This window comes from Paroedura picta, chromosome 1, assembly GCF_049243985.1.
Source record: "Paroedura picta isolate Pp20150507F chromosome 1, Ppicta_v3.0, whole genome shotgun sequence".
NCBI lineage: Eukaryota > Metazoa > Chordata > Lepidosauria > Squamata > Gekkonidae > Paroedura > Paroedura picta.
This window is the reverse complement of record NC_135369.1, coordinates 137,194,326-137,215,371: the sequence shown is the minus strand read 5'-3', so window position 1 is coordinate 137,215,371 and position 21,046 is coordinate 137,194,326. Positions and strand designations below refer to the sequence as shown.

The following is a 21,046-nucleotide window of genomic DNA, read 5'->3' as shown; positions in this document are numbered from 1 at the left end:
TCATTCCATTTTGGATTTTGTTTCGTGGTGTCTCTAAGACTGTGGGCTTTTTCCTATAGTCCCCCCCCTGCAGCTCAGGTTCTTTAACTGCACTCCTCTACTTTACACATGGTCTGAAAAAACACTGGGGAGGGGCGGGGACTTGTGGAAACAACTCGGAAAGCGAGGATTTGCAAATGGTAACTTGTGAAGGGAAGAGTTAAGAAGCTGGTGGTTTAAAAAAAAAGAACTGTATGGAAAAGCCCTGTGACTGAATCGCTAGAGTGTAGACTAGAATATTAGAGTCTGTTTTATATGTACAGTTGAACTTCCCTCTACGTTGTTACCTCTGATTGCATTTTAAAGATAGATTGCCCCATGACAGGGCAATTACATCAGCATATTTTCCCCAATGATCTATAGCATGCTCACTGATGTAGGATCCAACATCAGGAACAAAGATGTTCAGAGCACTCTGGCCCATATAGCATACAAATCAGAAACATGAGAGAATAGAGTGGAGCTATTATAGTCTAAATTTGTACCTAACTAAGCAGTACTGGCCCAGATGTGGAAGCATTTAATGAGGAAGTATTCAAGGCAGCAGCTATTAGTATTTTGGGGACACACTGGCATGTGCTACAAAGGCTTAATGACACTTAAATCTTCAGAAGGACACTAGGAAGAAATTGTGGTGGGCTCATTGGGCTGCAGTAGGCGGAGGAATTGTTTTTAGTCATGTGTTCCATCTGCCAAAAGAAGAAAGGACTTTTTTCTTTAGGCTTGGGTTATTCCAGGCACTAGAATGTGAGTCAGACCAGAATGGAGGGACACGCACTGAACTTCCATGCATTCAAATGCTAATTAAGCTCTGTTTGGGATACAGCACTTGACATTTCATTGACAGTAGCACCACTGCGCTTCCAGTAATGCCTACTCAACACTGATCTGTACAAAAATCACTACAAAATACACTGAAACACTCCAATATTGTATCCTGCAAAGGAAGCTTATTGTTATTCAAAAATTTCAACCACTTGACAGGTCCCAAAAGTGCTAATACCTAGACTACGAACAATTAAAATGTCACACAGTAATGGGCATGTTTTCTCATTCACCAGAACTCCCCCCACCCCTGGTTATTAAATAATAGGATTATCGGAGTGCTCTTGGATGTCCTGTTACTAGTGGCTAGTCAGATGGTGACTATTGTCAGGGATGTTCTTCTCAAGCTTAGTTGGTTTACCTGTTATGTACTTTGGGTGACGAGAGGAATCTTCATGCTGATTTTTTGTCTTGGCTTCTTTAGAGATCTGAAGATTGAAAATTTTCTTCTAGATGAAAATAATAGCATCAAAATTGTTGGTAGGTATAAGCCATATGTAAATTCTGTGCTCTAAAATGGGTTTTCTTGGTCAGTCTACATTTTATTGTTTGGGGATAACTGTATATGATAAACCATGGCCAAATAAATAAGTAGCTGGGGTTTGTTTGTTTGTTTATTTAATTCATTCATTCCTACCCTGCCCTCCTCCCCAGTGGGGGCCCAAAGTGGCTTACATCATTCTCCTCTCCTCCATTTGTCCTCACAACAACCTTGTGTGGTAGGTTTGGCTGAAAGAGTATGACTGGCCCAAGATCACCCAGCAAGCTTCCATGGCATGAGTAGGGATTTGAACCTTTCAAATCCTGGTCCAGCACTCTTAATCTGGGTTGTGTGTTTATACTTCAGTATTACTCCCCTACATTATCTTGCTGTTTTCATGAAGTTTACTTAGTAATCTGAATTCCAGATTGAGATTATATCCACTGACGATGTGATTGTTGTGCACCGTAAAGGGGAAGCCAAAGGACCTGCTTCAGTTTTCACACCATGAGTGACACCCTTTCAACACTTTCCCAGTTATGTTAGATGCCTCCTGTTATCCCCTGGATGATTTCTTACCATGCACTTTTTCTACATGTTCAATTTAATTGCATGGGCTAGGCTCAAAGCCAAGAAAATATGTTTTTATTAATAAAAACCCTTCAGACAAACCCTGTCTAAATTTATAGAAACTCCATATGTGTTATGTTAGCCTTTATGTTTCACAAATGTTGGACATGCTGGGAAAATGAAACCAACAGCTAAATTTTGTTTTTAAAAACCCCATTCTATTTATTCTTTGCTTCCTACTCTTCTTTTTCATGTGCACATTAAAAAAGAGGGAGAGATTGGTTTTATAACACAATACTTCCCCCTCCCCCTAATCCTTTGAACAGTAAAATGCTGAAATGGGCTTGTTTTTCAGGTGTCATCACTACTATTATGATCTGAGAAGGCCAACAGCAAAAGGAGCAAGAGGGTTAGCACCTCTAGGCCATTGTTCTATGCTCCAAGACTAATGTGGCAATTACTCTGGTGCCATGTTTTCAAAACCTTCTCCTGAATCATAGTGGCCCTTAGTACAATGATGAGTACCCTGAAATCAGTGTGGAGGAAGGATTTCAGAGTGTTTAATTGTGTTTCAATAAAAACTGTTATCAAGTGAGCATTAAAAAGTTTACCGAATGAGTAAATCACAGCAAGCCACCAATCACAACACAGCAGTTCTCTCATGGACTGAAACTTTTCCCCCTCCACGGCCCTCAAATTAATTTTTTTTAACAAATGGCACTTCCATGTTGCTATGTGGTAATGCCATAACACAAATGCATCTTTAATAAAATCAACACTGCCCCATTGCTATGAATAAATGCCAGACAGATACAGCACCCCCCCCCTCCATTTTGAGATTTGTATTTTTTTCGCTGGGTGGATTTCTGAGACACTGCACATTGTCCCTGGAGCCCAATAAGACATTTTATGCTGATGGTTGGCTTTAAAACAAGCTGGTCAAACCCCTGTATGATCAGCAGAAGATCACCTGCTCTCCATTTCCCACCTCCAGAAGATGTAAATGGGACTGTTTTTGCCTCCCCAAGTTGTGAGAAGTCTGGACAGGTAACTGAAGCCCAAAAAGACATTTTGTGCTAATGGTAGGCTTAAAAGTAAGCTCACACATGGCTGAACGATGGGTAGAAAGCTGCTGGAACACCCGCTTCCCCCCCCCCCTTCTCAACTCATTTCCGACCTCCAGAAAATGAAAACGGGGCTGTGTTTTTTGCCTGGTCCCAAGAATATCGTGGACACTTTAAAGGATATTTTATTTCACCTTGGATAATGTAGGTTTGCAGTCCCACTGCAACATGGACCGCACCATTTAAAAAATAATTACTCAAAGCAGGAAATGGAGAAGAGGGGAGGGCAGCAGTGAGGGCAGGACAAAGCTGCTGAGATTATCACGTGTTTTCCCCGCCATACAGTCTTATCCCTGGTGGCTCACCAGTGGTTCATGTGATTTAGGGTGGTAAATCCAGTTTTCTGGATTCCCAAAACTGCGATTTAAAAATGGCCAAATCGGAACCAAGCTACTGGAGAGCCTCAGGATGTTGCCGACATCATGTGGAGGGGGCTATATATGTCGCCAGCATGCCAAGACTGACCAGGAACATTTTCCTCATGCAGAAATAGCCTTGCTCTCACCACAGGTGAATGGTGAGACTTGGAATCATGACAGAAGGGAGAGATGGTATCCCCCTCTCTGAATCTCTCATGCTTTTCACTTGTGATATATTTTTTACTCTATTTAGAATGTTGTTTACTGTAGTTAACTGTATAGTAGTGGTGTGTTTCTAGTCCTCTTTATCTGAATGGTAATAATAATGCTTCATTTTAATTTCCCCTCCAGATTTTGGACTAAGCAATGTAATGAAATTTGACGGCCTTTCTCAGGAACTGTTAAGTACACAATGTGGTAGTCCAGCTTATGCAGCCCCAGAACTCCTGGCTCATAAAAAATATGGACCCAAAGTGGATGTCTGGTCCATGTAAGTACGTAGTGATTAGCAACAATGGCATTTTTAAGGTGTATTATTCTTTCTTAAGTTTATAATATTCTTCTGTTAAGTAAATCTGTGATATAAATTACTACCATTCTCATTTGTGAATATAGCTCAGCTCTAACAGAAAATATAGGAAGTTCTCATAGAATCATAGAGTTGGAAGGGGGCCATCCAGGCCATCTAGTCCAACCCCCTGCTCAATACAGGATCAGCCTAAAGCATCCAGGGTAAGTATCTGTCCAGCCATTGCTTAAAGACTGCAAGTGAGAGGAAACTCATCACCTCCTTAGGCAGCCAATTCCACTGCTGAATTACTCTGACTGAGAAAAATGTTTTCCTAATATCTAGACAATACCATTCTACATATAGTTTAAAACCATTCCTGAGGGTCCTAATCTCGGCTGTGAACAGGAGTTGCTCCCCTTCTCCAAGTGTCAAGCTTAAAGACAGCAATCATGTCCCCCTTAACCACGTCCAGAGGAGGGTGATAAAGATGGTGAGGGGTTTGGAGACCAAGACGTATGAAGGAAACGTTGGGGAAGTTTGGTCTGTTTCGCCTGGAAAGGAGACAACTGAGAGGGAATCTGATAACCATCTTCAAGTATTTAAAAGACTGCAAAGTAGAGCAGTGGTCCCCAACCTTTTTATCACCGGGGACCAGTCAACGCTTGACAATTTTACTGAGGCCCGGGGGGGTAGTCTTTTGCCGAGGGACGCCGCCACCACCTGAGCCCCTGCTCCACTTGCTTTCCTGCTGGCACCCCTGACTTCCCGCCGCCCACTGTGGGGGCACTGCCAGCAGCAGCTGCACAGTGCCACGTTGAGGGGGAGCCCCAGCCTTGGTGGCTGCTGGAGAGCACCAAAGTTGAGCTGGCAGCAGAGTGGCAGGGCAGCCCTCAAGGCAGCAGCCGGGGAAGAGGACAAGGAGGAGCCGCGGCCCAGTACCGACTGATCTACGGACCGGTACCAGACTCTGGACCGGGGGTTGAGGACCACTGATGTAGAGGATGAAGCAGAGTTGTTCTCTCGTTCCCCAGAGGGATGGAGCAGAACCAATGGGATGAAATTAACTTTAAAAAAATTGTCTAAACATCCAGAAGAAGTTGCTGACAGAGCGGTTTCTCAGTGGAATAGGCTTGCTCAATAGGTGGTAAGTTCTCAATTTCTGGAAACTTTTAAGCAGAGGCTGGATAGCCATCTGATGGAGAGGCTGATTCTATGAAGGTTCAAGGAGGTAGCAAGTTACAGTGGATGAGCAAGAGGAACAACAATTTCCACACAAGATCTTTTATTTAAATATTTTATTTAAAACTTACTGTATTTGGGAAGGAACCAGGGACAGAGAGAGTTGAAAATGTAGTATCAATAGAATGAATTGTTATTGGGGTATTTTTTTCAGCTGGTCAAACAGATTTTTCAGGTTATTGAAGCACTATTTGTTCCAAGATGGGATGTCTACCCTTGCTTCTTTCATGACACCTTCAGAACATATTAGGCCAGAATCTGATCAGAGATAATAGCAAGACAAAAGAAATGAATAGGTACACCACAGGCAATGTGAGCCTGTAGAAAATCCCATCGAGCACTGACTTTCAGTTTGTGAAACTGCATCACTAGAATCCTAAAGATTAAGCATGACAGGAGTCCTCTACAGATTTTCTGTTCTGGCATACAATGAATTATGTGTGGATCAGAAGTGGCAGATGTGCTCTGGTGCTGCCCCTGCTTAATCACAGACTCATGAGACCACTGCTGAAATGCAGAGGAAGTATACATGCATTTCAAAGAGAGCCAGTTTGGTGTAGTGGTTAGGAGTGTGGACTTCTAATCTGGCATGCCAGGTTCAATTCTGCGCTCCCCCACATGCATCCAGCTGGGTGACCTTGGGCTTGCCACGGCACTGATAAAACTGTTCTGACCGAGCAGTGATATCAGGGCTCTCTCAGCCTCACCCACCTCACAGGGTGTCTGTTGTGGGGAGAGGAACGGGAAGGCGACTGTAAGCCGCTTTGAGCCTCCTTCGGGTAGGGAAAAGCGGCATATAAGAACCAACTCTTCTTCTTCTTCTTCTTCTTCTTCTTCAAATGCTCTTGATCATGGGAAGAGAGCCTAACACAGAGACTTCCTACCCATGCTCATGAGCTGACAATCACACAGGTACAGGGGTGGGGGCAGCACAGTCTAGGGTGCTCCCATTCGACATGTATTCATTAAACTAATCCTTGTAGAGGGCTCCTGTTGCCCATTGTCAGCTGCAGAGAGGGAAAGTTTTTTTTAAATGGTTCAAAGCACTTGATACCAATAAATTCAGGCAGAGCTCAAAGTTTGTTGGGTAACAGAAAAGAGATCATATGTAATTATTATACAACTGAGGAAGTCCAAATAAACTAGTTTATACCTAGGATATCAGCCTTGGTTGTGATTGATTACTATTAAAGGTATCGAAGACACTTTTCTTCTTGCTTGGCTTAATGCTGATCTCCTGTTGAAATATAAGACTAATATTACAGTAGAAAAAAATGCTTCAGAAACATACCAGGTTTATTGAGCCACAATTTCTTTTTCTTGTTTGCCCATTTGAAGGCTGGCAATCCTATTGAAGTGACGTTCTTAAGGATTACTAAAACAACAGATGCAAAGTATTTTAAATAAACTGAAGAATTGTAGCAATTGCATTATCTATTATTTTACATTTTATTTATTTAGGCATTTTTATGCAGCTTTTCTCCCCTAATGTACCTCAAATATCTTATAAAAATTCCTAATACAGTTTAAACAATGAGATTTAAATAACAAGATCTAACATTTTGGTTCCTTCTCTAAGACCCCTTATATATAATCTCTGCAAATAACTTCTACAAAGAACAGATTTCTCTGTAGTACCTCCATTACTCCATCTCACCTCTCCACACTCCCTCTTCACTGTCTCCTCTAGAAATCCATTGTTTCTGTCAAGCTAGCAGGCTCATCCCAACTTCCTCTGCCATCAGGCTTTTCTGTCTTTTAATGCTATATATTCCCACAAGGTCTCAGAAAGAAGAATTTTTGCAGGGAGATAAACTGTACAAAATTCAGTGTACCTCAGAGTTGAACAAGCAGGGTCCTTGAATTCTTTACCAAGCATAAAAAGAACAGCTTTTTAGCTTCAACATCACATCAAATAATTTTTTCCCATAGACAGTAAATCATTTATCACTGGTGATCTGTGGGAGTGGTGGCTTTATGACAACCAATAGATCTTTTCATCACCCTCCTGGAATGTACAGTTCTCAAAGCATGGAAATTCTCAGAGCAGGAGAGAATGTAGCCTTAGAATGCGTCTGAGAAATAACATGCAAGCCATAATAGTGAATGACAAATATGGTTAACATTTAATTGTGGTTGGGAACTGATGAGATACTAAGTTCAAAAATGTATTGGCTGTAACATGCTACAGCTCTTTTATCTCACTAAAATTGGTAGCATTCTTGGAATAAAATGGGTGTTTTAGCTGGAAGATGAAAGATAACCACATTTTGTTAGGTGCGAAGTTGTGACCGACCCATTGTGACCCCATGGACAATGATTCTCCAGGCCTTCCTGTCCTCTACCATTCCCCAGAGTCCATTTAAACTTGCACCTACTGCTTCAGTGACTCCATCCAGCCACCTCATTCTCTGTCGTCCCCTTCTTCTTTTGCCCTCAATCACTCCCAGCATTAGGCTCTTCTCCAGGGAGTCCTTCCTTCTCATGAGGTGGCCAAAGTATTTGAGTTTCATCTTCAGGATCTGGCCATACATTGCAACTGGGAATACCATAGCCTTGACTAAATGTACTTTTGTTGGCAGGGTGATGTCTGCTTTTTAGGATGCTGTCTAGATTTGCCATAGCTTTCCTGCCCAGGAGCAAGCGTCTTTTAATTTCTTTGCTGCAGTCCCCATCTGCAGTGATCTTGGAGCCCAGGAAAATAAAATCTGTCACTATATCCATTTCTTCCTCATCTATTTGCCAGGAATTAAGAGGGCCAGATGCCATGATCTTTGTTTTCTTGATGTTGAGTTTCAAGCTAACTTTTGCACTCTCCTCCTTCACCCGCATCAACAGGCTCTTTAGTTTCTCTTTCTGCCATTAGAGTGGTATCATCTGCATATCTGAGGTTGTTGATATTTCTCTCTGTAATCTTGATCCCAATTTGTGACTCCTCTAATCCCGCCTTTCTTATGATGTGCTCTGCATACAAGTTAAATGGGCAAAGTGACAGTATACAGCCTTGCCGAATTCCTTTCTCAATTTTGAACCAATCAGTGATTCCATGTTCAGTTCTCACTGTTGCTTCTTGACCTGCATATAAGTTTCTCAAGAGACAAATAAGATGCTCTGGTATTCCCATCTCTTGCCACAATTTGTTGTGCTCCACACAATCAAAGGCTTTAGCATAGTCAATGAAGCAGAAGTAGATCTTCTTCTGGAACTCCCTAGCTTTCTCCATGATCCAGTTTATGTTGGCAATTTGATCTCTAGTTCCTCTGCCTGTTTGAAATCCTGCCTGTACTACTGGAAGTTTTCGGTCCACATATTGCTGGAGCCTAGCTAGTAAAATTTTGAGCATAACTTTGCTAGCATGAGAAATGAGGGCAATGGTGCGGTAGTTTGAACATTCTTTGGCATTGCCCTTCTTTGGGATTGGAATGTAAACTGACCTTTTCCAATCCTGTGGACATTGTTGAGTTTTCCAAATTTGCTGGCATATTGAATGTAGCACTTTTACTGCATTGTCTTTTAAGATTTTGAATAGTTCAACTGGAATGCTGTCACCACCACTAGCTTTATTGTTGCTCAGAATTCCTAAGGCCCATTTGACTTCACATTCCAGGATGTCTGGTTCCAGGTCAGTAACTACCCCATTGTGGTTATCAGGGATGTTAAGCTCGCTCTTGTATAGTTCTTCTGTATAATTTTGCCACCTTTTTAAAATCTCTTCTGCTTCTGCGAGCTCCCTGCCATTTTGGTCCCTTATCATACCCATCTTTGCATGAAACATTCTCTTCATATCTCCAATTTTCGTGAAAAGATCTCTGGTCCTCCCCATTCTATTGTTTTCTTCTATTTGTTTGCACTGTTCATTTAAGAAGGCATTCTTATCTCTTCTAGCTTTTCTCTGGAATTCCAGACAGCCATTTTGATTTCTTGCATTTCTTTTTCTTTGGGATGCTTTTAGTTGCTACCCCTTGTACAATGTTGCGAACCTCTGTCCATAGTTCTTCAGGTACTCTATCAGATCTAATTCCTTAAATCTATTTGTTACCTTGACTGTATATTCGTCAGGGATATGATTTAGTTCATACCTGAGTGGCCTAGTGCTTTTTCCTACTTTCTTCAATTTAAGCCTAAATTTTGCAACAAGAAGCTGATGATCTGAACCACAGTCAGCTCCTGATCTTGTTTTTACTGACTGTATAGAACTTCTCCATCTTTGGCTGCAGAGCACATAGTCAATCTGATTTCTGTGTAGACAGTCTGGTGATGTCGATGTGTAGAGTCGTCTCTTGGGTTGTTGGAAAAGAGTGTTTGCTATGACCATTGTATTCTCTTGACAAAATTCTACCAGCCTGTGCCCTGCTTCATTTTGTACTCCAAGGCCAAACTTGCCTGTTATCCCGGTTATCTTCAGGCTTCCTACTTTAGCATTCTAATCCCCCATGATGATAAGCACATCATTTTTTGGCGTTGCTTCTAGAAGGTGTTGTAGGGCTTCATAGAACTGGTCAACTTCATCCTCTTCAGTAGCAGTGGTTGGGGCATAGACCTGGATTACTGTGATGTTGAATGGTTTGCCTTGGATTCGAACTGAGATCATTCTGTCATTTTGGGGATTGTATCCCAAGACTGCTTTTCCTACTCTCTTATTGATTATGAAGGATACTCCATTTCTTCTGCGAGATTCTTGTCCACAGTAGTATACCTGATGGTCATCTGAATTAAATTCACCCATTCCTGTCCATTTTAGTTCACTGATTCCTAAAATATCGATGTTCAGTCTTGTCATCTCTTGTTTGACCACGTCCAGCTTGCCTTGATTCATGGATCTGATGTTCCAGGTTCCTATGGAATAAAAATCTTTACAGCATCGGACTGTCTTTTCGCCACCAGTTACTTCCACAACTGAGCGTCCTTTCGGCTTTGGCCCAGACGCTTCATTCATTCTGGCGCTACTCGTACTAGCCGTCTGCTCATCCCCAGTAGCATATAGGACACCTTCTGACCTGAGGGGCTCATCTTCCGGCGTCATATCGTTTTGCCTTTCGAAATTGTCCATTGGGTTTTCATGGCAAAGATACTGGAGTGGTTTGCCATTTCCTTCTCCAGTGGATCACCTTTTGTCAGAGCTCTCTGCTATGATCTGTCCGTCTTGGGTTGCCCTCCATGGCATAGCTCATAGCTTCACTGAGCTACACAAGCCCCCTTGCCATGGCAAGGCAGTGATCCTTGAAGTGGGATAACCACATTACAGGTCTCCAAAGTGTCTTAAGAACTGATGGGGAAAAAATATGCCTCAGATTCCTATGAGAAACCACAATTACATTATCTTTTATCCTAAACACTAGCTATACCAATCATCTTAATCAACTGAAATGATGGTGGAATCTCTTGCGTCCTTCCCATGTTGCCCAGTGGTGAAAGTGTCATTCATGAGCATTGAGGACAAAGTGGAAAAGCTTGGTAGAAAGGTCTGCTATGCCATCACCAGGGATAATGTTCACGATGCCCCTTTCTGGGCAGATGTTGGTATACAGAGAGATTCAATATCTATAGTGACTAAAATGATATTTCCTGGGAGACAGTCTATGGATTATAGTTTCCTCAGGAATTCAGTGGTATCACAAAAATAACTGGGAATATCACAAAAATACCTGCTGACATCCCTGTAGTGATATTGTCAATATAGTCGCTTATAACCTAGAGGACAGATACCTTGATGCAGTGGTCCCCAACCTTTTTATCACCGGGGACCACTCAACGCTTGACAATTTTACTGAGGCCCGGTGGGGGAGGGTAGTTTACTCCTCTACTCTCAACCACTGTCCTAACGCTCTCTGATCGCTATGGTAATGTTTAAACATCCCTTCAAAATAAGGTACAGACACTCCACAACAATGAACATAAGGAACATTTTATTTTCATGGAAATTTAACTCCTGACAATGACAAATCAATGGGAACCCTGAGACAATGACACCCGAAGTGTGTTGTAAAGGGCCGGGGGGGAGGAGAAGGCATCCTTTGCGGCCCACCTCCAATTAGTCGACGGACCACATGTGGTCCGTAGCCCACAGGTTGGGGATCGCTATCTTGATGGACGATTGATACTAGTAGACCCATTTCTGAGAAATCTTAAAAGAAGATTTGGATGTACAAGATATATGTCTTATAATATAAAGTTGATTGCTGAAGACTACTTTTGATAGATTTTTTTTGTAAAAATAAACTTTAAAGAAATACAGAACAATATTGATGAAGACTATACCTAGGAACTCATTTTACTTATATTGTTTGAATAAAGTTTGGTTTGCCAGCACCAGCTTGAAACTACTTCTTTCATTCTATAGGCCATGGGAGGTGGTAGGCATGTTGGGAACCAGGTGGGCATTAACCTTTTCTGGGTCCCCTCTGACATCTGGAGATGCAAGCCAGCCAGCCCCCCCCCACTGCAGGGGTTGGCCCTGTGACTGTACATCTACATTTTCTCTTAAGGAGGCCCCCTCAAATGGGGGAGCCCAGAGAGCAGGCTCAGCCTCCCCCCAATAAGGATCTGTCCCCACACAAACTACCACCAGCTGTGACAAAAAACCAACAACAAAGCAATGAAAGATTAAATGAGAAATAACAGGGTGGGCTTGGGGGTCTGAGGATAGCTGTTCATAAAATGTGGTATTAGAGAGCTGCCTCTAAATCTCCTGTATGTAGTCTGACTTCTCCATGATGACAACTCCCCCTCCTTTGTCAGCTTCTTTGATAAAAATGTCAGGGTTATGTGGGGGGCTATATATAACATCTCATACTGCATGGCTAAGTTTGTATTGTGTGTTTGCTGATTATTTCAAAGTATTCTGTGTAAAAATCTAATATGGCATTGTGAGCATTGGAAGGATACATGTAGAGTTCTTATTTCTATAGCACTGTGTTCTGGGTTGAGTCCAAAGGATGGATATTGTAATAATTACCCCCTGTAAAAATTACCTATCAGTTTAATGGTTGTTCATGATTTTCCTATGAGAGTACTGAATTGCCCTGTACTCAGAGCCATGATATATCATCTATTTTTCGTGACAGAGGAGTCAGCATGTTTGCCATGCTAACTGGCACACTGCCTTTCACTGTGGAACCATTCAACATCAAACAACTTAATCTGAAGATGGTTAATGGTGAAATTAATCCCATCCCGCCTGATATTTCCAAAGGTAACCCATTCCAGGTGTTGTAAATATGATGTATAATCCAGCCAACATTAAGAGCTTTAAAGCCCTCCTAAAATCCATAGTGGTGTAGTAGTTGGCTGCAAATTTGCACTCAGATTATATATTTACTATGCTATGGAGCTCCCTGTGTGATTCTGGGCCAATCAATCTTTCAGCCTAACCTACCTCACAGAATTACTTCAACATGGAGAAGTGAAGAATATATTCCACCCCCTCCTTGAGTTCATTGGGGGAAGAATGGGACAAGCTCTAACAAGAAACAAACATTTCATTGGGAAAGGTTTAGGTACCTCTTTCTCTGAAACCAACAGGACTTAAAGGTGTTGAATGTTGGCCAGGTTGTACCAATAAAGTTTGCGCCCATAGAAAGTTAAGAGCTATAGCCGTTGTAACCTTATCTGATAACTAAAATCATGGGATATTAGGTGTGACTTTTTACAACAAGAAAGCAATTGTTCATGCTTTCACATTTCTTTTGACAAGAATGTTTTTTATATGCTGCAAGAGGCACTTGGGAGGGTTTCCAGGGCTTTTCTCTGGCAGAGTGCACATCACAAAGTGCCATCATGAATCTTCCTGGATGATTCTGCCACTGCAAACACTCCCATGGTAAATGAAATCAGATGACCAGAGGCAGCTGCTGGAAAACAGCAGTGCTTCACCCAATGTGCTTTATAGTGGATAGGAACTATGCAACTGATATTTGCACGTATTTGGATACTGCCTGTAATGTTATTATACCGTGATCCCTTTTTTATTTATCTGCCAATGTTTAATTGTTTTCTTCCTATCCTTTTGATTTCCACCTCTTAAAGAGTCACATACACATCCACTCCAGTGGAACGAAGTTTAAGTCCAATGGCACCCTTTAAACCAACTAAGTTTAATTCTGGGTATAAAATTTCATGTGCACATGAAAGTTTATGCCCAGAATTAAATTTTATTGGTCTTAAAGGTGCCATTGGACTCAAACTTTATTCTGTTGCTTCAGACCAACATGGCTACCCTCCCAAATCTATCCTCTCTAATGCTCAAGCACATGCCCAACATAATTCTCTTTAAATTGTTCTGAAACAGTCATTGTCAATATATCTTTTTTAATTGTTTGAAACTGAATTGACTCTTCTTATGACATTTCTAGTTAGCACTACCCCTGTTTTGTTGTTTATTCCTTTTCAGATGTTATGTCCTGATGTGTGTAGTAATCATATTGTCTTAAAAGTGACATGTATGTTATGCATGTACGTAAGGCTTGGGGACAGGCAAATTGACCGCTACATCTTACATAACCCTGGTTCTATGCTTTGATACATGTATCCAAGTGGTACATGTATACAAAACAGAGACATCACCTGTTCACATAGCATGGCAACCATGCTTATTGGGAAGATCAGTCTTTCTCAATTTTTTTTGCTATAGGGAAACCCCTGAAAAAAATTGCAGGCTGCAAGAAACCCCAGAAGTGGTGCAAATCATGCATAGCTGTGTACATGCCCACCTGGAGCCCCTCCCCTTCCCATCTCTTCCAGTCCCTCGTTGGCCATTTGGGGGGTGTGAGTTGACATAACTAGATATGATCATATCACCTGATAAATATTTAACAACACATTTAAAATATATTAAAATTAATTAACTCCCATGCATTCAGAAAACCCTTCCAGGGCAGTCAAGAAACCTCAGGGTTTCATGAAACCCTGGTTGAGAAAGCCCGTTATTAATAGTCAATACTGTCTACTCTGATTGGTAGTGGATCTCGAGGGCTTCAAACAGAGACCTTTCATATCACTTGCTATCCGATCTTCTTAAATGGAGGTGGCAGGGTCTGTGCTTGGGATTCCCTGCATGCAAAACAGGTGCTCTTCCACAGACTCCCACAGCGAAGCAAGGGAATGCACACCTGGAAAAAGCTAGTGTCTGACTGGAAGGACTCTTAAATTGACTACAGGAGCATAACGCCACACTCAGTTTGATCTTACAATTGAAGAGAGAGCGAGAGAGAGAACCCTTTTCCTTATACTATGTATGGTTTTATAACTAACTTTTATCATTGTACAGGGGCTTTAAATTAGACATCTGTTAAGAATAGGCCAAGCAATTATAGGTAAATAGCAACAGATGCTTTGTATGCTTACTTTTGGGACCCAGAACCAGTTCCCAAAATATACACAGCATCATTTATTGGTAGTTCTCTTATTTATAAATAGGGGTTCTCAATAACAAAATGTGAGACCTGATCTTTTTTCTAGTCATGCCTTAGGAAGGATTTGGCTTGTGAGCAATTTGGGGTCCTTTTTGCAGGCCCAAAGTATAATTGATGTACCAGCTGCATTATGAATCTGTGCTTTGTCTTTAAGTGTGGGTTCGATCTTGTCCCAGCAGAAATCTGAGTCACAGATTGGAAGTTTGGACATTTTGTAGTGGGGAAGCAATTTTGTGCTTTTCTGAGTCCATTTGAAAGCTGTGTGGGAAGAACCCTTAAAGTTGGTTTTATTTTATTTTTAATCACATCATTATTGTAAGCACACTGTTGGTTTTTATTTTCCAGATGTACCTTCAGAAATGTGAGGCAGTTGCTATGCAACATATCAAGAGATTTAGGCACCGTTTGTACAAAGCTTCTCCTCAGCTCAGTTTTTATTTTTATTTAATTATTTATTTTTGGATTTGTATACCGCTGCTCCCCAATAGGTCTCGTGGTGGTTCACAGCATAAAATTCTAAAAACGCTAAAATCCCAATTTACCCAACTGCAGAATAAAACAATACCACAAAGATGGCGATGTATCCTTATTCAATCCTTTCCCACCTTGTTCAGGGAGGGGTCCAGATCCTCCTCTAGCGAGAGCGGGAGCTAATCTAGTGGAACTTGGGATCCAGTTGGAAAAACCTGGGACTCTGTCCTGGCCTCATCTGTATACCTGGCGGAAGAGCTCCATCTTGCAGGCCCTGCGGAAAGCTGGTAATTCCAGCAGGGCCCTCAGCTCTTCCAGGAGCTTGTTCCACCAGGCCGGGGCCAGGACCGAAAAGGCCCTGGCCCTGGTCGAGGCCAGGCGTACGTCCCAGGGCCCTGGGACAACCAGTAAATTCATACCCACAGAGTGGAGAGCTCTGTGGGGGGCATAAGCAACCAAGCGGTCCCGCAGGTAGGCAGGGCCCAGGCCACGTATGGCCTTAAAGGTTAATACCAATACCTTGAACTTGACCTGGAAAGAGACTGGTAACCAGTGCGGATGACGAAGCACCGGCTGAATATGGGCCCTCCAAGGTGTCCTAGTAAGGACCCTAGCAGCTGCATTTTGAACCAGCTATAACAGATGAGAGTCAAGGGTAGGCCGACATAGAGCGAGTTACAGTAGTCAAGTCTGGAAGTGACCATTGCATGGATCACAGTTGCCACGTGTTCCGAGGACAGGTAGGGTGCTAGTTGCTTGGCTTGACAAAGGTGAAAAAACGCTGTCAAAGGTCACTCCCAAATTCCTGGCAGCTGGTGCAGGTGTCAATTGCACTCCATCCAGGCCTGGGAGACGCGCTTCCTGATCCTGCTCTCTTCTTCCCAGCCAATATAGGTATTAAAAAGCATGGGGGAGATTATTGCCCCCTGTGGAACCCCACAAGGGAGCTCGCACAGGGCCAATAATTCATCCCCCACCACAACCCTCTGTGACCAGTTCGGGAGGAAGGAGACCAACCATTGCAGTGCAGTCCCCCTAATTCCAGTTCTGGTTGAGGTGGTGAGCCAGTATCTCGTGGTCAACTACATCGAATGCAGCTGACAGGTCTAATAGCATGAGTATGGAGGAACTGCCCTGGTCCAGCTGGTGCCGGATATCATCCGTCAGGAATTTTCTCTCTGCCTTCCTAAACATGCAGCTAAGTCACACATTTCTAGTAGAAGCAGCATGATAATGTGCCAAGGCAGCTCTGTGGCATTGCTCCCCTACACCTATCATATTGCAGTACAGCCCAGGTCAAATGGAATAACACGGAGATCATGAGTGCTGCCACCCAGCAACTTTACAGCTGTCAGTGCAAGTGCTGGGCAAGGGCTATGGGTGGATGGATTCAAAGATAGACAGGAGGCACTTTTCCAGCACAGGGCTACTGAGGTCAGTTGATGGAACTAGAGCTGTAGATTGGAGTAGGAGTCATACAACAGACAGAAGGTGTCGCTTGGTTGACCAGGTCAGGGCAAAAGGTCAGGCGCGCTCAGATGTGTTACAGGCTTGGCTAACCTTAACATTTCGTACTGCTGGAGTTGACACTTTACACCCCTACTTTCTTCTGTCTTTAAAGGTGATTCAGAGGCATGAGCATCGAGAGTCCTGATTGCTCATTAGAAGTAGACGTTCCTGTTTTTCACAGGAAAATCCAGTTGCAAAAGCATATTAAAAGTGCATTATCTAACATGTGCAGAATGAGCCTAGATCTCAAAGTCACTTGACAGAGTTCTTGGGTTAACGTTTGGAACAATTTAGGTCAGTTGGATAGGCTACAAAAACTCCGCATGATTCATGGTTGTACTTATATCAGAGGGTCAGTTTTGACCCCCCCCCCCCAGTAATAAAGATCTATATACCAAACTTCAGATACAAATATGTCCAGGTCAAGTAAAAGTATATTGAAACCTTCTTTAGGCACTCTTATCTTTAGACACAAATACTTTAATCCTAGTGATACTAAATTCCTTTTTTTTTAAGTCCAGTTTCGCTTCTGAAAGCCAGTTTGGTATAGTGGTTAGGAGTGCGGACTTCTAATCTGGCAAGCCAGGTTTGATTCTGCACTCCCCCACATGTACCCAGCTGGGTGACCTTGGTCTCGTCACAACACTGATAAAGCTGTTCTGACCAAGCAGTCATATCAGGGCTCTCTCAGCCTCACCCACCTCACAGGGTATCTGTTGTGGGGAGAGGAAAGGGAAGGCGAATGTAAGCTGCTTTGAGACTCCTTCGGGTAGAGAAAAGCGGCATATAAGAACCAACTCTTCTTCTTCCTGGCTACAATTTGATGTAGCCTCTTGTGGCGCAGAGTGGTAAGGCAGCCGTCTGAAAGCTTTGCCCATGAGGCTGGGAGTTCAATCCCAGCAGCCGGCTCAAGGTTGACTCAGCCTTCTATCCTTCCGAGGTCGGTAAAATGAGTACCCAGCTTGCTGCTGGGGGGTAAATGGTAATGACTGGGGAAGGCACTGGCAAACCACCCCATATTGAGTCTGCCATGAAAACGCTGGAGGGCGTCACCCCAAGGATCAGACATGACTCGGTGCTTGCACAGGGGATACCTTTACCTTTACCTAGAGTGGTAAGGCAGCAGACATGCAGTCTGAAAGCCCTGCCCATGAGGCTGGGAGTTCAATCCCAGCAGCCGGCTCAAGGTTGACTCAGCCTTCCATCCTTCCGAGGTCGATAAAATGAGTACCTAGCTTGCTGGGGGGTGAACGGTAATGACTGGGAAAGGCACTGGCAAACCACCCCATATTGAGTCTGCCATGAAAACGCTAGAGGGCGTCACCCCAAGGGTCAGACATGACCCAATGCTTGCACAGGGGATACCTTTACCTCTACCTTTATGCCTGCTATCTGATGATTGGCACCTTGTGAGAATCAGGGGGCAAGGAAATGGAGCAGGATGCTATCAGCATGGGAGTATGATGTCATTTGGGGGGGGGAGACCTGGAAATGAAGTTGCATCTCCCTAGGAATCACCAGGAGCTATATAGTAAAATCATAGAATTGCTGGCTATCCCAAAAAGAACCTGATGCCAGTTCTGAGTTTCACCCAGAAACATAAATTTTCTCCTGTGGGCTGACAGAGTGGCAGCAAGAAGTGGGGATTGCCAGCAGGACTCTTGCAATAGCACATCCGGCAGCTTACTCATTTGACAGTTTCAGTTTACTTCATGTGTGAAATAATGTATTACATAAGCAGTCTAGGAGAATGTGTCCTGACTGTCAAGAATGGGAATTCAATTAATTATTTTTGCTAACAAGAGTTTGTTGAAATTTCTGCACAGAAGCTGTTCATTTCATATACTCCTTCCTTGAACCTGATCCAGCAAAGCGACCTACAATTAAAGAAGCAATGAAAAACAAATGGCTGAATGTTGGTAATATCAGGAAACCACTGAATTCACGTACATATAAAAATAGGTAATCCATTTCCAACTTTATCTCCACTCTTTTTCTTCTTGAGTATAATTGTTTCTAAGTTGCAGGTCAATTTAATTAATGCAATTTTTAAATTATTACTCAACAGATTAACAAGCCATAATAAAAAGAAAAAACAAGAAGACAAATACAAATAAAATAATAAAAGCAATTCAAAAAAAATAATAACATCTAATGGTTGCAGTTAGTATTATACATTTTGCCAGAGACTGGCAATTGAAAGCATAGATTTAGTGTATTTCTGCTTGCACAAGATTTTGTACAACACCTAGCACTTTCATCCCTATGTATAACTGTGCACAGTTGCTGTGCAAGCATAAACACAAAAGGGGATACAATAAGCCTGTCTTAGCACAAGTGCAGTATTCCCTCCCCCCTTGCATTTTCGGTTGGGCAAGTAGTCTGGCGCAAGTGAAAAATCTGAACTGGACCCAACTCATTGTCTTATAATTTTATCTAGATGTTGCGATTTTGTCAACTATATATGGATTATGTGTGAAATCATATCTTTCCATTCATTCCTAGTGTTAAATACAGGATGAAGCTTTGTTGAATATCGATTGACAAAGGATTTGTGTGACATTTTTTGATATCATTTCAAAATATTGTTAATTTTATTATATATTAGCTTCCACAAAAGTGCATGTATATGGGTTTTTTTTGTAGCTCCACCACGTACAAAACTATGAACAGTACTGAATGATTTCTTGTTAAGTTAAAAAACCTAGACAACTCATTTAAATTTGAGCCAAATCAGCAAATCTTTAGAATTTTCAGCATCCATATTTAGTGTTAGTGGTATAAACCTGGACCATATTCAATATAGTTGTTCCATGGTTACTCTTTAAAGGGAGGAAGGGGGTGGGGAGAATCTCAGGACCACATTACTTCACTAAAGGGCCTTTTCTACCTGATAAGAAAAATCAAAATTATAACGCCAAGCTTTGAACTTGAATTCCCTTTTTAAAATGACACACAGGAATAGACAGATAGACAGATCATATACCATCAAAGACCAGCAAGATACCATCAAAGTCCAGCAAGTCATAATCTACATCAAAGATTTAGAATGCTAGAAAAATATAACCACACAGCCCTAATTGTCTAAACTTAACCACATCAGACTGCTGGTCTCGAATGACTGACTTCTCCTGCACAGTGAAACAAATCCAAACAAAACCCCACAACAAGGGACACTGGGTATAAGGGAGAAGGGTTCTAGCATAGTCTTCTGTCTGCCATCTAGTTTTCTATGAAAAAGGGTTTTAATACGGGAGCCTTCAGTCATGTGGACTTTCATCTTCAGTAACTGGAGCAGTCACGTCGAGTAAGAATTAAGGCTCTAGGAAGTATGCCTGGCCTCAACCACGCTTTTTCTGCCCTGGCCCCTACCTGGTGGAATGAGCTCCCTGAAGAACTGCAGGCCATGATGGAGCTCACTGAGTTTCACAGGGCCTGCATTTGGCTGATGTCGGATGGTGATCCCAGGGCATAAGATCAGGTCCCCTCCCCCCATTAAGGTTCTTGGTTCTTGGGTATTAGACTGTGCCCGAGCTGTTGGAGGATCTACCCCCTGTTTAACCATCATCAGTACTGACATCTGGTCTGACATCTGGACAGACTCCAATGGTTTCACTGCGGGGAGAGGTTTTTTTAGCATTTTTATCGCCATCTTATAGAGTCATAGAGTATAGTTTAAGCTGTGGGAATTGTTTTTAGGCTTGTTATTGTTGTGGTTTTATGGAATCGGATATTTGTATGATTATGTGATTGTGAACCGCCGAGAGCCAGCTTGCTGGGAGCGGTGGTATATAAATCCAATAAACAAACAAACAAATAAACAATCCCTCATTGATTGCAAAGAAGATTCCACCATTTAAAGGGAGAGAGAAAATCTCTTCATATACAAGCACCAAGCATGATTTTCAACATGTGTACTAGTATTCGCATAAACATATAATCTTTTTCAGACTTAGCCCTGATGACCTGAATCCTGTTGTTTTGAGTTACATGACAGAAACAATGGAGTTCAACCTTTCAGATGTGGTAAATGTATTGATAAATAACAAGCCATCTTCTATAATGGCTACGTACTACTTACTTCTGAAGAAATTTATTAGGTATCAAAAGGAACACAGGACAACGAAGGTGAGACTTGAATTAATAGACCTGTGGTGTATACTTCAAATAATTCACTGTGTCTTTAGTCTTTGGAGGAAACTTTTGGCTTTCCGGGGTTGTGTTCATAGGTTGTGGATGGAGGGGGTTGTGCAGAGGAAACAACTTTCATTTTGTGAAAGGGAACAAATAGATCACAACAAGGAAGGATGTAGAGTTTTCAGTGGAAAGGCAAGACATTTTTATTGTCAGTCAGCTACTATAAAAGTAGGAAATACCATGGTCAACCAGAGCTCCCCTGTTAGAGAGTTGCTTGACCATTATTTTAGGAATCAGCAGGAAATAGTTGCTGTGTAGAGAGTCCTTTGCTTTGGGAATATGTTAAATTGAACTCCTTTGTTCATGCTACT

The 21,046-nt window shown here is 42.2% G+C and overlaps 1 protein-coding gene across 1 annotated transcript in view; it reads left to right on the top strand.

Annotated features, from left to right (window-relative positions):
- The first annotated feature begins 1,292 nt into the window (after positions 1 to 1,292).
- LOC143821368 (uncharacterized) overlaps positions 1,293 to 21,046 on the top strand; it is a 33,807-nt gene continuing 14,053 nt past the window's right edge. The window contains exons 1-5 of the mRNA XM_077305255.1: positions 1,293 to 1,344; positions 3,750 to 3,888; positions 12,213 to 12,340; positions 18,365 to 18,500; positions 20,489 to 20,666. Coding sequence (XP_077161370.1) covers positions 3,770 to 3,888; positions 12,213 to 12,340; positions 18,365 to 18,500; positions 20,489 to 20,666 — 561 coding nt within the window. The 5' untranslated portion in view covers positions 1,293 to 1,344; positions 3,750 to 3,769. The remainder of the gene's footprint in view (positions 1,345 to 3,749; positions 3,889 to 12,212; positions 12,341 to 18,364; positions 18,501 to 20,488; positions 20,667 to 21,046) is intronic.